Source organism: Pogoniulus pusillus, chromosome 1, assembly GCF_015220805.1.
Source record: "Pogoniulus pusillus isolate bPogPus1 chromosome 1, bPogPus1.pri, whole genome shotgun sequence".
In the NCBI taxonomy this organism is placed as follows: Eukaryota; Metazoa; Chordata; class Aves; order Piciformes; family Lybiidae; genus Pogoniulus; species Pogoniulus pusillus.
Genome location: NC_087264.1, coordinates 47,075,809 through 47,092,160, shown reverse-complemented (window position 1 = coordinate 47,092,160; position 16,352 = coordinate 47,075,809). Strand labels below are relative to the sequence as shown.

Genomic DNA, 16,352 nt, shown 5'->3' with positions numbered 1-16,352 from the left:
CAAGACATTTAGGTTTCTAACTGTCATTGACTTAGAGCTGCTTGCCTGAATACCTTTGGGAATTTGTGCTATAGTGATTTATAACTATAGATCAGAGCTAATTGTTTTGGATTGCTGGATTTTTGAATGGTCAACTGGAGGTGTTTTAAAGTGGCATCATTTTTTTTAAGTGAATACTCAGCACTGTCTGATAACTGGTTTTTTTTTTCCAAGGTGTTCCACTGGGGATAGAAATCACTTGTGACTTTTGAAAGCTTTGGCTAACAGCTTCTATAGTAAAGCAGTCATCAATCCCCAATACTATCTAGTATTTTAAAGAAGTGTTCTAAATGAAATAGGTTTCTTTCCCTTAATAGATGGCCTTGTGAAACTTTGTAATAAGAAAAAGTTACAACCCCAGAAAGCTTATCTGAGCTGTACATGCATTTTGAAATATGAGTAATTTTGATCTGACCATCCAACAACTGTATGAAGCCTCAGGGAACTAGAGATTACCTGCATTACATTGTTTTTTATCATAAGATCAAAACTACCGTATGAGATTGTTATAGACAAATACAGCTTAGAGATGTAAATAATATCTAGTGGTTTATGTTGTTCCTTTTAAATAGAAGTTCTCAAGGCTTTTCTGTGTATTCTATACAGAGGTAACTGCTACTGTTTCAGAGCTGTAGGATTTGGTTCCTGCATTTAAAATGTAAATGTGTAAAGGAGGCTGCCTGTAGACAACATACAACCATTAGCTTGGGAAGTTAATGTGCATTACATTTTCCCATTGTTCAGCGTACAGATGTTATCTCAATACAGTTCTCTGTTCACATGCCCTCTTCATTGCATTTATATTTCCAGAACACATAGTCCGTAGTCTTATAATAATTATATATGGTGACATATTTATTTTCATGGGTAGCAGAATGAAATTAAAATCACCTATTGGTCTACTGGCTGTAGCAGATCACTGTTAGAAACCGCTGCCTATGGGTTGATTCACAGTGAACTTCTCACTTTGCTAAGAGTATGTCATGTGTGAATAACACTGCAGTCTCTTGCCATGTTGCATTTAAACTCTTATAATTCCATTACATCTTTTCTCACAAAACACTATGAAACAGTTAATGAAATGGAGAATAACAGCTGTTGTAGAAAGGAACATTGTATGCTAGGATGAATATATTTTTTCATTGATTTACCAAATCTTTTTTATTCTACTCAGAGGATTGTGGTTTTGTTTCTTTCGCTTAAGTCTAAATGTGTGTGGTTGCATAATTTGTGTAGGAACTCAAATTGGGATGTACCTGCTGTTAGGCATTTCTTCAGAAATGCAGGGACAACTTTTTTATTGCTAGTATATCAAGACAGTCACAAGCTGTTTTCCCAATTGTTATTAAAGTGCCTAGCACACTATTCATGTAATTAATACTAATAATTTCTAATTTATGCTCAGAACATAACCTCCACTCTTCACAATCATTTATTGATTCCATTTTACTTGAATTGTCATCCTATTTTGCAGTCATTTTCCCTTGAGACATCCAGCACTGAAGGTGCTAGTAGTATGCAGATACAGGACTCAGGTAATTGATAGTGTTAGCCTTTCAAATAATGGCTGAAGTACTGGTTACAAAACTTCTGCATCAGTGTGGCTGAGAAGATGCATGTCCTGGGCTACAAAGTTGAGAGAAAGTGTGGAAGAGTGCTGGGAGTGAAACTGAATAGGAAGTCTCATCTCATCCATTTTCCCACAACTTCATACTAAATAGCATTGCTTTCACATTTTGGAAACAGCTTCTTACTAGATGAGCCACATGAGAAATATGTTACCTAATTTAGAAAGTAGTAGAGATCTTCTAAGTATTGTAAAAGTAATGTTGATTAGTGCAGGAGTTGTAGTCAGCCCTTTAAATGTTCATTACAGTTTTTTTCTTCCCTTGCTGCTCAGGTTAGAAAAGAAAGAAGTGAGACTGAATGCTGTAGGAGGACTGGACACAGTGAATGGTGTCTGTGTGGATTGTTCCCACCTTCTTTGACGATTCTGTAGCAGCATTAATCCCCACATTTAATAGGCTGCTGGGATGGTAGTCTGCATTGAAAAACACTGAAAGGAACAGCTGCAGATACTGGAATATTTTATTCTAAGAAATGATGAAAGTTCTCAGTAAAATGGGTGGTAAGACAATGCCTCAATGTCTTTGGTCTGTATGACCCCTGTCACTGCCCTGCTCACTGATGAGGCTGCTGTCATGTCTGCTGGAAGTAAAATCAGACTACAGAATAAGCTTTCTTCCATGTTGCTGAATTAGTTCTACTACTCCTGCAAATTGAGAAGGAGATAGGCTGTGCAGCAATACAGAAAATAATGTGAAGTCTTGCCCAGGATCTCTGCATGTTCTAAGTATGAGGCTTTCTAAGTGTATTTCTTACAACTGGAAGCATTAAACAAAAAAGTATTAAAGCAACAAGCAAATACATAAAACAGTTATTTGCCTCTATTTCCCTTGATCTATTGAATTAGTGCAATTTCACACTACTTGAATTACTCCTATGTGGCCAGGTGTGATTTAATATATTTCTGTAGTACATTAAGGAGTTCCACTTGTTTATCCACCATTCTGCCTTCAGGCTAAAAACGCTGTCTCCCACCCATTCATCCTTACCCTTCTCGTATCAAGGTCTTTCATTTATACCACAGGCTTGGTTGTGATGGTTTTGTGTTTGGCTTTTTCTTTTTTCCCTCTTTACCTCATTATTAGCATGGTTGTCAATATTTCTGTCAGTACATTCCCGATATTGACTTCCCTTTGGTGCTTCTTATTTTCCCCTCTGGATATTTTGTGTGCCACTCTTCCTCTATGCCTGTTGCTATGTTCTTTCACAAAGTCTGTGTTGTCACTGCACTGATGCTGCATTGCCTTGGCGGGCCAAGATGTCACATAGGGCCAGGAAGCTCATACAACAGGGAGGCTCATACCTGTGTTTTCTGGCATGACTGATTTCCTCCATACAATCAGCCCCAGGGGTCACAGAATCACAGGATATTAGGGGCTGGAAGGGACCGAAGGATATCATTGAGACCAATGCCCCTGCCAGAGCAGGACAATACTATCTAACACAGGTCACAGAGGAATACATCCAGACAGGCCTCTCTAGAGAAGAAGACTCCATGATCCATGACCTCCCTGGGGAGCTTGTTCCAGTGCTCTGTGACCCTTTCAGTAAAGAAGTTCCCCCTTGTGTTGAGGTGGAACCTCTTTTGCTGCAACTTAGACCCATTACTCCTTGTCCTATCCCAGGGAGCAAGTGAGCAGAGCCTGTCGCCCCGCTCCTGGCCAGCCTTCAGATACTTACAGGGGTCCGCGCAGCTTCTGTCTGGTGGATGAGTGGACAGCAGGATGGCAGGGGTCTGCCCGCCAGTTCGTCACTGTCCAGGGTCCTGAGAGCCGCCAGCAGAACGGGTTACTTCTGCCTGTATGAAAGGAATGTTGTGACTGACACTGATGTCAGTGTCAGAGAAACTTAGGTGTCTTCGAAAGTTGACCCCCGCATTTCCGGTTTGATATAGTAGAAAGTTATTGCCCTTCTGAGGGAAAACATTAAGGTTAGGGTATTAAGTAGTAAGAAATTGTAGAAAATAAAAGATTATAATGGAAGAAAACAGTACTGCTATAAAATGATTTTTTTTTGCTTGCTTTATTAATCAGGCTTGCTATTTTTGTCGGATATCATCGTTTGATCTTATGAGGATTGTTCAGGGATATCATGGAAAAAAAATGAGAGCCAGACTGTGATTCTCCCATGACTATGATTCAGGAGTAATTGTACTGAAGTAAAATTAAACTAATGTGAAACAGATGTAAGTGGGTTCAGACAGAGAGTCAGCACTATGTAGCTTAAGTTAATATTTATTGCAGATTTTTTACTTTAAAAATATGCTACAATATACTGTTACACTAATAATGTGCATTTAATTTTTGGGGGTAGAACTATTCCACTATAGGCCTTGTTGTCCTATCAGTCCCTTGCTGGGACTGATATAACGGATGTCTGAAGGCTGGAGTCTGGCTAAGGAGAAATGGTTTCTGGGGGGAAGAAAATGAGGATGAGAAGATGATTACTAACTGTGAATCAACTGCCCTTATCCTGTTCTGGCTTGTAGAGAGTGGATGCTTTAGTTGGATCTGATGATATGAATGGTGTGTTCAAATACAAGAGGCAGGATCCGTAGTGTACTCTGCTAAAGGTCACTGGTCAAAGAAACCTGCAGGCGTGCTATGGTAACTCAAACAGGTCAGATCTGAGAAGATACCATCCTGTCAAAGGTTATTACTGAGGTGTAGTTGCCTCAGGTAGACTCACTTATTTAATTGAAACTATTTCTGATGATAAGTGAATTTTCTGTTCTGTGGATTCATTTATGAATGAATCAAGACACAACACTGCAAGCTATGACTTAAAAAGTGGTATGAAATTGCATGAATCATAGAATCTTTGAGGCGGGAAAAGACCTTTAAAATCATTGAGTCCAACCACTAACCTAGCACTACCAAGTCCGCTGCTAAATTGTTTCCCTAGCACTGTGTCTACACATCTTATAAATACCTTCAGGAACCGTGATCCAACCGCTTTCTTAGGCAGCCTGTTCCAGTTTTTGTATCACAGTATCATCAGGGTTGGAAGAGACCTCACAGATCATCAAGTCCAACCCTTTACCACAGAGCTCAAGGCTAGACCATGGCACCAAGTGCCACGAACTCGTGATCACTACACCCCAGGCAGCCTCCCACTGCCACATCTCCTACCAGCCCTTCTCTGTTGGAGAGCAGCAGGTCAAGCTGAGCTTGACCCCTAGTAGGCTCACTTAACAGCTGGGTCATGAAGCTGTCCTCCATGCACTCTAGAAATCTCCTGGACTGCCTCCTCTCTGCTGAATTAAGTTCCCAGCAGATATCTGGCAGGTTAAAGTCACCCACAAGGACAAGATCTGATCTTGAGACAGCCTCCAGCTGTTTGTAAAATATTTTGAAAACCCTTTCAGTGAAGAAATGAAGTAGAAGACAACAAAAATAATAGTTTGCTTTGTCACAGAGTCATAGAATCACAGGAAGGTAGGGGTTGGAAGGAAACACTGGAGATCATCTAGCCAGTACATAAGAGTCCTGATTCTTAGTTTGCTTCTTGATTCCTAACTATACTGAAGCTTCTGGAAACCACCTGAACAAAAGATTTTCAGATTATCCTAGAGAAAAGGCTTTAAATGTCCACCTAGACCGAAGGCTTCCTAGAGAATGAAAAGTTACAAAAGGACTGTGCACTTTGTTTTGTTCAAATTCATACTGTTAAAAGATGGGTGAACAGATTATAAAGAATAAGATGCACTTTGCTTGGATTATTCTCTGGTTCTTTTGGTCTGAGTGTAAATAACAGTGCTCTTATGGCAATAAACTGAATGACTTCACAGTCAGAAATATTAGATTTAAAAAAACCCATGTAGTTAACCATAAACTGAATATACACAAATAAGGATATTGCAAAGTAATGACACAGAGTTGATCTAGACTTCCATCTAACCATGTGTCATCTCTTTGGTGCATCCAAGAAATAGAACCTACAAGTTACAGCTGATTTCTGCCTATTATTGGGGAAGTTTCCATTCCTGTTTACCGGACTTATGTAGGTATAGGAACTATTTATCCATCTGTTCTGCTATGGCTTTCTTTCAATTAATCAAAAAAAGCTTCTATGTCACTCATGCCATATTAGAATGAACAATAAAAAAGTACTTGTTATTTTATTTTTCTTTCAATGAGATTACTTGTAATAGAAAGCTTCTTGTCTATTGTGTTGTGCCTGGCACAAGACCAGTCCTGTAAGGCAGTGCTTCTCAACTAACAGCAGTTCTAAGTGCATTAAGTGTGAACAATGAGCCCTAAATGAAATGATTTAGGCAGACCAGGTTGATAAACTGCTGATATTAAGTGGAGCCCTGAAAATTCTTGTGCAGGTAGTAAAATAGATAGATTTTTTTTGGTGGTCTTTAATTTTGAAATTAAAAATGACTGAATCCACTTAGCTTATAAAAGTTGACAGAGTAACAGCTTGAACCATTATAGCTTCAAGGCACCAGTTCTCCCTATCATGAGAATTCAACATCACTGAGGAGTGAGAGGCCTTTTATTTGCATAAGATAATAGTTAGGTTTCTATGCAACAGCTGTGCTGTCAGTGAAAGATGCGCTCATTGTGCCATATCTATCTCTAGAGTAACCCCATTGATTTAAAATGAGTTACTTGGGAATAGATTGGCCCAGTAGATAAAACTGCAGGTCTGAGGTATGAAAATAATTGATGAAGATTTCCATGATCATATAATGATAAAAAACTTCAAAACAATTACACGATGTCATGTATTTGTGTACCTGACAGATCACAAGCGATTTGCCACAAGATTGTTAAACTATATAGTTAGAGCAAACACTTAAGTGGAGCTTACAGATGCTTTTTGGGACTATGAGAACATTAGGAGGAGACAAGAAACAGGAATATGGTATTTTGTCGTTGCTATCTACGTAATTGGTACTGTAAGTCAAATGACTGTGAGATGTTTCCTTATGGTCAGTTTAATAGTAAAGGATTTGCATGGCCACATGAATATTCCTCTGATTTAGACAGGATGTGTTTCTGGTACCTTAAGATATCACCCCTAGACTATGTTAGCAGGAGTTTTATACTGTTAGTACTGTTAGCAGGAAATTAATACTGTTTGCCTCTCAGTGGCTTGAGTTTGGTGGTCTTAGGTAAGTTCTCAGGGGACAGATGTCTGTGGCATGACAGCCACCTCATCAGTTAGCTGCTGATAGTTGTGGCACAAAGACAAAGTAGTGCTTGGATTAGGGTGACACAACTATGTAATATATGTCTATATATTAATTTTCCCCAATAAGGTAAAGGAAAATTCCAGTAAATTGGAAACTGTTTTGAATGCTGAGGAAAGGTTATGTACATGTATATGCATGCTATATATATGTGTGTGTGTGTGTGTGTATAAATACATAGATAGCTCTTTACAGATACATATTTGATAGGTGATCTTGTTGGGGGTTCAGAATCCTTCTTTGGAGTCTTTTTTGGTTATTGGAATAATTTAAAAGACTTATCAACCACGATTCAAGAAATCACAGAGCGCAACTGCAAAGCCTACCCTCAATTTTCTTTCCTTTCAGTTTGCAGCAGTAATGTCGACAGAAATCCCAAAGCCTGTTCAGAATGCATCATGCTTTGTTTGCAAAGGAAATACCTTGTTCTTCTGATATCATCATTGCAATCATCTCGGATTCAAATCTGACTAAGCAGGCTTATTATCATTCTCACCATGTCTGGCCTTAGAACAGCCTCTCCCGCCTCCTCCTGTACCACACAAAACAAGAGCCACAGGGGTGCTTGGATTAGGGAAAGGAGAGATACCCAGCACCTCCCCCTCCAGGAAAACTCGCTGCATTACTTCCATTTAGTTTCTTCAGACTACATAATGCTTTAGAAGACTTTGCACACTACTACAAAATGCAGGTGTGAATTCACAAATAGTGATTTCCCCTTCCTATTTAGAGTTTGAGCAAAGACTGGGGACAAGCATGTATATATGTGTTTATTTAGCTTCTGAACGTGGATATGAAAAGAGTGTACCAACTCTCAGTGTGGCTGAGGTAAGCCACACTTTTTAGACTGCTTTTTCTTCTTCTTCTTTTTTTTTTTTTTTTCTTTCCACTAGGGCAGATTTCTCCTTTTGGTCTTACAGTGTTAGCTAACATCTGAGCAACAGATAGGAAAGCAAGACAGACGGGTGTAGTTGAGCAAAACGAAGTATAGGGCAAGAAGCAGGGGACAAATTATCTCAGGCACCAGCTTTAGGTCACAGCCATGTTTTTTTGAAAATTCAGAAAGACTTGGCTGTTGACCTCAGGACTGATTTGAATGTGGGTCTCTGAGCTACGACCCACATGAATTTATGAATCTCTCCCCTAAGCCATGCCCAATGAATGATTCCCTTCACACGAGGTTGATTTCCACTGTGAAGTGGAGGAGGCAGGACAGGGTTAACCTCACACAGTCTTCCTTCAGGCCCCAGGAGAGGGGCTAGGGTTTTGTTTTCCTAGCTAAGGGAGGGGAGCTGGGGCACTATTGTAATTGGAACTGGAGACCTTTTTGGTGTTACCAGCCTGGTTTGGGTTTTCGGGAAAGCCTGGAGCAGGAGGGAGAGGAGGGAAAAGCAGACGTCGAAGGCAGCGGAGTGTCTGATGATTGCATAAGGTAAAGCCAAGTGTTCTCTATTTCCCTGAAGCCCTCTGAGAGCTTAGGGGGGCTCCGAGAAGCCTCCAAGCTCTCTCTCAGGCCTCCTGCCCCTTCCCTGCAGCCTGGCCACATCTTTCTGCTCTGCCGTGTCAGCCTTTGCCTTGACGCGAGGTGTCTGTCCCTGTTCACAGCGTGGAGAGGAGCGGGGACGGAAAGGGAAGCATTTAGACCCCGGGCTTTCACGGTGTGCAGTCCTAGTCCCCCAGAGCCTGAGTGGGCTCGGACGATCCCCTGCCCTTCCCCTCCCCCTGCGCTGCAGAGGCTCTGGAGGCTGCCGTACTCCTGCCATGTGCTGCTGCTGCCACCGCCGCCGTTGCTGCTCCTAGCTTAGCCGAGCGTGTCTCCAGCTGCAAACTCCTTCAAACAAGCCTGCATCCTTCTCAAGGGAAGGATACCCAGTAAGTACCAGTCGGAGCCTGCCTCCTCCCTAGGGCGCTCCGCCACCACCTCTTACAAAGGGACTTGCAGTCTCTCCCCACCCCTTTTTTAAACCGGTGCCGAGGGGCTCCGCGAATTCCTTCCAAAGCCCTCCTCCTCCTCGTCTTCCTGCTCCGGCTTTCCCCAGCGAGCCAGGCTGCTGCTGCATTCAGCTGGGGTGGCCCCCAGCCTCGCCCCAGCCATGCTGCTGCGGCTCACCCCTCACGGCTGACTCGTTACTCCTTAGTGCCTGGGGCTGAACAGAGGTGGGCTCATTTTTGGGAGACGGCGGAGGCTAGAGAGCGTGTGCACGTGTGGGAGGCGTCCCTGGGGGTGGGGGTTGACCTGTCTTGCTCCCCGATCCTCACCAGCCCGTGTGCCCCCTTGGGTGGGCGCAGCAGAGTGGCTGGGCTGCAGCGGAGACCCCGCCACCCTGACATCTGCAGGTGGACTGAGCAAGCCAATTGCGGGGTCCTTTCCAGGAGCCAGTAGCATCCTGGAACCACTGCCTATCTCAGCCTGCTCCGTTTCGCTCTTCCCTAGACCCTCTCAAGTCCTCACTCCATCCCTTCTCCTCTCCCTGCTAGGGTACTTGCACCCCTCCCCACCTCGTCGGTATAAACCCCTCTACTCCACTCCCCTCCCCTCCCTGCCCGTCTCCACCTTTGATTTATTTGTGTATTTCTTTCCTTGGCAACCACCAGTTCTCCTCAGACAAGCAGCGCAGGCTTCCTATAATTCGAAATTAATTTGTTTGACTGCAGCATTGAGACAGGAAGGTTGGGAATTTATTTAATTCTTTTTCCTCCCTGTGCAAAAAGGAAGCGATGAAATTTCCAATCGAGACTCCAAGAAAACAGGTGAACTGGGATCCTCAAGGTTGGTGATTCTCTGTTACTATCATTACTATAGTAACAACAGTTATTATTCCTTGTGTCTAGTGACTCGTAGGAGACTATTTGACTCCAAATGGGAGGAGACACTTGGATGCTTGTCTGCTTCCCATATGCACTGCTCATTCTTTCTTGCTCATTCTTAGTGCATGGGAAAATGCTACTCAGATGTGGGGTTGGGTGAGTGTGTCGGTAAAACCTCTTCTAGGTGTCAAGTTTTATAGTTCTATATTTGATATCACTATTCCCTCCCCTCTGTTTTTCTTGAGTATTTTCATGGCAAACTTGCCTAGGATGGCAGTGTTCTCTGTCTCACAGCATTGTTTGTTTTATCTGTGGCTCCTTTGTTGTTTCTAGTGATCATTGTCTCAGCTAAATGGGTGGTACAGGAGTGGACACAGATGTAACTGCTTACTCAGGGCTCCTCGATGACAATTTTTTGTTGGCAAGCAACTGAAGGAAAATGCTGCTGCAATATAACCTATAGTGTGGATGGTATAAAAAGATGCATTAAATAATTGAGCCCAAAGAGACATTTAGGCTCTTCACTCTGTCCTGTTAACAGTTGATCAGCCTAAGTGGATAGTTTGCTTAGCTCTATAGCTAGGTTTGAAGTCTGCCTTGGGAAGTGTGTTTGTGTGATGGTGGAAGGAGATTTGCGCCAGTGCAGTGGTTTTCAATAAAACCATCCAAGTAGTGTTTTAAAATAAACCATAATGAAATGCTCTCCTTTGCTGGCATGGGAAGGAGGCTCATAGGCAACCTACAGAAGAAGTGACTGAAAAAAATCCCTCCTGGCAATTTGTGTACTGATGTGTCATATTTCTGTGCATTGATACAGGAGTAGAGAAACTTGAAACCATATGCTCAGATTTGCAGCAGAACTGCTGGCAGCCAGTCACTGTGCAGCAGTGCTTGCAGGAAGTATGAAGTGATAGCATGGGCTTTGATTATTCACCTTTATGCTGCAGGTTTGGTTTTAGTGGTCAATTTGTCTGTCATCCTATTTGCCCTCGTGTCTACAAAATGAAATGTTAGAGACTGTTTCTTCTCATGTACAAAGAATACAGCAGAACAGACATTTTTCTGCTGAGCAGATCTGATGTGCTGTTTAAACAATATACACAAGACTTAGTTTAAACCTTACTACACCTTTAATTAGATGAAGGATAGAATCAACACATCAGCCTCCTCCACCCTCAACTTCACAATGAACACATGGATAATGGTGCTAAAATACTTAATTATTTTAATAGCAGTATATTCCTCACCATAGAACCATAGAGTCATTTTCATTGACCATCAAGATCATCAAGTCCAACCTTCCCTAACTCTACCAAATCTGGTGCTAAACCATGTATCTTACAAACAGGTCTCTTTTAAACTCTCCAGAGACAGTGATTCAGCCACCTCTCTGGGGAGCCTATTGCAGTGGGCAATAACCCTTTCAGTTCCTTATAATATTGAGTTATACCCTAGGGTCAAAATTCTTTGTGGTGAAAACTTGCTCTTCTCAGATGCTTTTCTGAATGTATTCACTGTTGTTTCAATTTACGTACTGCAAAATACCTTCTAATGCAAAAACTCTTTAAATGCAATCAGCTTTAAAACATATAGATCCAACAGGTGGTTGGTCACAATTTACTAGTATGTCCAAAACTGTAGAGTAATATAACAGTCAAAAGACCTTAAACCAGCAGGTTTGTTCTCTACCAAGCTGAATCTCTTCTAAAAGACTGTAGAATCTTACCAGCTAATCTTGCAGTTATTTCCTCTCAGTGTATTGACTTTGTTATCCAGGCAGCAAGGATGAGAATATATAGCCAGGAAGGAAGCAAAAAAATGTTGATTTCTAATTCTCCAAGGGACTCAACACATAGATAAAGTTTGGTGGAATGGAAAAAGGCAAAGAATTGTAAAGAAAGGTTATTTAATGCTCAGTCCTTTAAGAGGAACAATGCAATGACATTGTACACATGTAATCCCACTGAAGAATTAGTGATGTGGGTAGGAGAGCAGGTAGAACAGGGTTCCTTTGTTTTTGAAATAAAAACGTTTATGTAGTTATAAATCCTAGAAACGACCTGCAAAAAATCAATTAGAGAATTTGATTTACAGTCATATATGTAATCTGTTCTTTGCATGTAAATGAGAAGAATGATGTTATGTTTTGCATCCTATGTGATATCCTTGGAGTTAAGAACTGAAGTAGCTTTTCTCAGATACAAAGATCAATATGTAGAAAGCTGATGGTGCAAGAATACAAAGTCCTAAGTATAAAAAAAATAGACTTCACATTCACTTAATACTCACATTTAACTACCAGGCCCATTTCAGTGTGTATTGTAGATTGTGCCTTGTTCTGGTTGCCAGACAGAGAACGTGCAGTTTCCACAGTTTTGTCTAGTAGGAATTGTGCTAACTTATGCTAACAGCATTTGAAATATATCAACTGATGTTCCTGGCAAGCAATCTAGCAGTCCAACAATGTAAGTGAGAGCTAGGGTATCTCAAAGATTGTTTAGATCTTACTATTGCAGGCAATATTTTCTAGAAACTGTACTCATTTCTAAAGGCCAGGGTCCTTGTTGTGGAGGTATGGCTGGCTTGGGACTGATGATGTTGCTGGTTTGAACCCAGGTCAGAACAATAGTCGTTGAAATGAGTAACTCCATAATGCATACTGAACTATAAATATATACATAGATAAATAGATTAGAGTCTGCTGCTAACTCTAATCTGTCATAAAGCTGGTATTCTCAGTTCGCCTGAGTGAAGATCAATACACCATAGAAAGACTTTGTGGAGAGAAAAGGTTTAAAAGAATAGAACTGATGTGAGGCAATGGTGTCTGGCAGACAGCTAATGAGAGGCTGAATTCTTAGCCATTAAACTGGAATGATCAGAGGGGGCATCAAGATTGGACTTTGCTTTTATCTTGCTGTGCAGTGTCTTCACATGTCTTTGGTATAGAGTATATTTTTACATTCTTCTGAAGTGCTTCATATGTTTTCTAAATAATCCAAATATTTCATAAACCTGGAGGTATATAGGGTCCAGATTCCTCCAATTAAGTCTCTTACTATCCCAGGTAGTCAGACTGTATAATCTCAAGTACAAACAGATCAAATTCTGCCCCAAAAGTCTTTGGGAATTGCCCCTAACAGTCCAGTGTAAAATATGATTCTCACATATTTAGTAAAAACCATGCTATTCATATATATTGAGTGAATGGGGTAGGAAGGAAAGGATGCCATCCAGAGAGATCTGGACAGGCTGGAGAGGTGGGCTCAAGCCAGCCTCATGAGGTTCAACAAGACCAAGTGCAAGGTCTTGCATCTGGGTCGAGGCTATCCCAAGCACAAATCTAGGCTGGGCAGTGACTGGCTGGAGAGCAGCCCTGAAGGGAGGGACTTGGGGGTGCTGATGGATGAGAAGCCAGCAGTGTGCTCTTGCAGCCCAGAAGGCCAACCAGATCCTGGGCTGCATCAGGAGAAGTGTGGCCAGCAGGTCAAGGGAGGTGATTCTCCCCCTCTACTCTGCTCTGGTGAGACATCACCTGGAGTACTGTATCCAGTTCTGGAGCCCCCATTACAAGAAGGATGTGGTTGTACTGGAGCGTGTCCAGAGAAGGGCCACTGGGATGATCAGAGGGCTGGAGCACCTCTGCTATGAGGACAGACTGAAAGAGTTGGGGCTGTTCAGTATGGAGAAGAGGAGGCTGTGAGGTGACCTTCTTGTGGCCTTTTAGTATCTGAAGGGGCCCTACAAAAAAGCTGGGGAAGGACTTTTCAGGATATGAGGGCGTGACAGGACTAGCGGGGAATGGAGTGAAGCTGGAGATAGGTAGGTTCAGGCTGGACATGAAGAGGAAGTTCTTCACCTGCAAATTACCCACAGAAAATTGCTATTCCTTTGTAGAAAAGAAGAATAGATGAGACTTTTCCCAATATGCTCAGAAATTATCCTCAAGCATGACTGTCTTGCAGGGTGATGGTAAGGTGTCTTTTCCAAGGGATGAATGTCTACCTCAGTGGTTCTCTTTGTAGGCAGATAATGAAATTTAGTCTTTACCCATGCTTTGTGTCTGCATTCCTTTTACTGTCATTGCAGTGACATGGATTGTCAAAGCATTTTGACTTTCCAGGTAAATGTTTTGTCTTTACATTGATATTTGGAACTCTCAAGTTTTGATAAAAGTTCGTGTCCTACTACAAAGACATTGTTTGTGTAGGATGGCTTTCTGCATTTTGGGATCCTAAAGTCACACATTTGTTATCATCTTTACATTTAGCACTAAGGTTTGTGTCTTTGGGGAATTGAAGCTGGGGTTGAGCATCAGATTTTGTCAATGGCTTATTGTTTAACCTTCAGTAAGCCGCTTACCCTTTGTTTTCATCCCTTTTTCCTTCACTGAAAACCAGGAATATTAATACTTACCTAATGCACAAGGGTGTTGTGAAATATAATTAACTTGTTTAGTGCAATCTAAGATCTGCTGTTAAGAGAAGAGCATGTGTTGCAATCAAATGCTAAAACAATTAGGAGAGAGCAAAACATCTTGCGCAGATCACATCAAGAAATAAGATTTTCTCTGCACTTTGTAACTAGAGGAAACTACTGTAACTTCTTCTTCTTTACAGACAGTGCAGACTCAATTGAGTTTCCATTAGTGTTATGTAGAGATTTTTCTGATATTCCCCAGCAGCTGCTACAGAGGATCTCATATGCTCCATAGGTCCTGTGTCACCTCCCACATTGTGAATTTCTCAATTCACCTGAGACACCTCAAGCAGCACTGAGTGTCTTTATGTGGAACAGCTGAGCTGGGTCTCAAATGCCTTTTTGCAGGTATCAGGATTGGATTATCCCTTGATGATTGTTGTAAAAATCTTCAGCATCAGCTACTCAATATGAATTGATGCTGCCTGAAGAGGATTATAGACTGCTGCACTTCCTACTTTTTCTGTCCTTCTGTACAGAGACCAACCAGAAGGCTAACTTGATTGTAAAGGCATAGATGAGTAGAATGAGGGTGTGCATTTTTGTCCTCTGTTTTCAATAAGATATATGAAAAGAAGTGGAGTGCAATTGTGAGCTAGACTTTATCTTTCTGCATTAGTACGTCAGTTCTTAGTAGATTAGTCTAAGAGGACTGCTGTAGAAAGCTGTAATGTGTAAAACTGTAGCTCTGATCCCAGCAAATGACACATGGTCAGCATGTGAGGTGCTGAGGTACTTGATCAAAAGTTGTGTTGGCTGCTGAATCATTCAGTAGACCGGGAATCAGGTACCTACACTGAGCATGAGTTTTAGAACAACTGTAAGTAGTTTATTTTAAAGAGAGGTTTGAAAGAAAATAGAAATGCATCAACAGGAAGACACTCCTGGCAATGCATGATGTAGGTGTAATAGTGCCAAATACAATGAGGTGGAAAATGTAAAGAGTTTGGTAAAAAACTAAAAGGATGAAAATATAACTTTACTGAAGGCTATGGTGAAGCCTGCAGGGGAGACAGATAGATATAGGTGGGCTCTAATGTGACAAGAGATAGGAAGATGTGACTGAATTGGCAGGACAAGAAGATAGCAGAGAGCTATTAGTTTCAACACTGCTGTCATTAGGATACCCTGAAAATGCAAAAAATTAAGGGTTCATAAAATTAAAATTAGTAATAAGAGATTGGCAGAGTGAAAGATTGGACTGCAGCCTTTTTAGTAAGGGATGACTGAACTCTAGTCAGTAAGAAAGATAAAGGGTAGGGTATCATTAAGATGTCTTCTTTACTGGGAGAAAAAGGGTCTGTAAGTAATCAAAGGCAATATGAAGCTGTAAGTCTAAGCAGTAGAACTGTCAGCAGTGGGAGAGGTTAAGACAGAATTTTTATTTCAGTGAAGAATACTAATGCTATTTTTTGCTACATATGTATGAGACTAATCTATTTGTAGGCTGTCAAAATGAAAAGTCCCTTGGGCGATTCTTGAAAACTGATGCTACCTGCAGTGATGAAGTTTGCTTTGGAGAGAACTACCCAGGGAAGTGGTTGAGTCACCACCTCTGGAGGTGTTTTAAAAACGTGTAGATGTGACACCTAGGAACCTGGTTTAGTGGTGGACTTGGCTGTGCTAGGTTAATGCTTGGACTCAGTGTTGTTAAAGGTCTTTTCCAACTTAAATGATTCAATTCTATGGTTGTCTTACAGAACAGTAGAAGTTACTTTGCTATCACTGTCCTACAGGTTGATCACAGTGCTTTGAGCACCTAGATTAGTTAGAGCCATGTATTCCTATCTCAGCAGGACTCACTCATTTTTCTCTTCCCTGAGAGAAAAAACAACATGTTACTGGCTTTACTGGATGAGGATTTTGGCACCTTAAACTTGTGCCGCTAAGATTCTTAAGATCCATTGATGCACTGTTAAAGGGTATTTGGATTCACAGAATCCTCATGTTTGGAAAAGACATCTAAGATCTAGTCCAATCATTATCTAACTCTGACAGGGCCACTGCTACACCATGTCCTTGACCACCATATATAGATGACTTTTAAATACATCCAGGGATGGCAATTCAACCACTTCCTGGGACCATTCCTGTCTTTGATAACCCTTTTGGTATAAAAGTTTTCCTAATGTCTAACATAAACTTCCCTTGGTGTAACTCGATTCCATTTCCTCTATCAGTTGTGACTTGTGAGAAA

At 41.4% G+C, this 16,352-nt stretch overlaps 1 protein-coding gene across 2 annotated transcripts in view; it reads left to right on the top strand.

Moving 5' to 3' along the window:
• KCNK10 (potassium two pore domain channel subfamily K member 10) overlaps positions 1–16,352 on the top strand; it is a 78,083-nt gene that overhangs the window by 2,010 nt on the left and 59,721 nt on the right. Inside the window, exons 1-2 of one of the 2 annotated variants that reach the window (XM_064151277.1) lie at positions 8,903–9,025; positions 9,581–9,638. The exons of the other annotated variant lie outside the window; for it this stretch is intronic. Coding sequence (XP_064007347.1) covers positions 9,587–9,638 — 52 coding nt within the window. The 5' untranslated portion in view covers positions 8,903–9,025; positions 9,581–9,586. Of the gene's footprint in view, positions 1–8,902; positions 9,026–9,580; positions 9,639–16,352 lie in introns of those variants that run through there. 2 annotated transcript variants of the gene reach the window in all.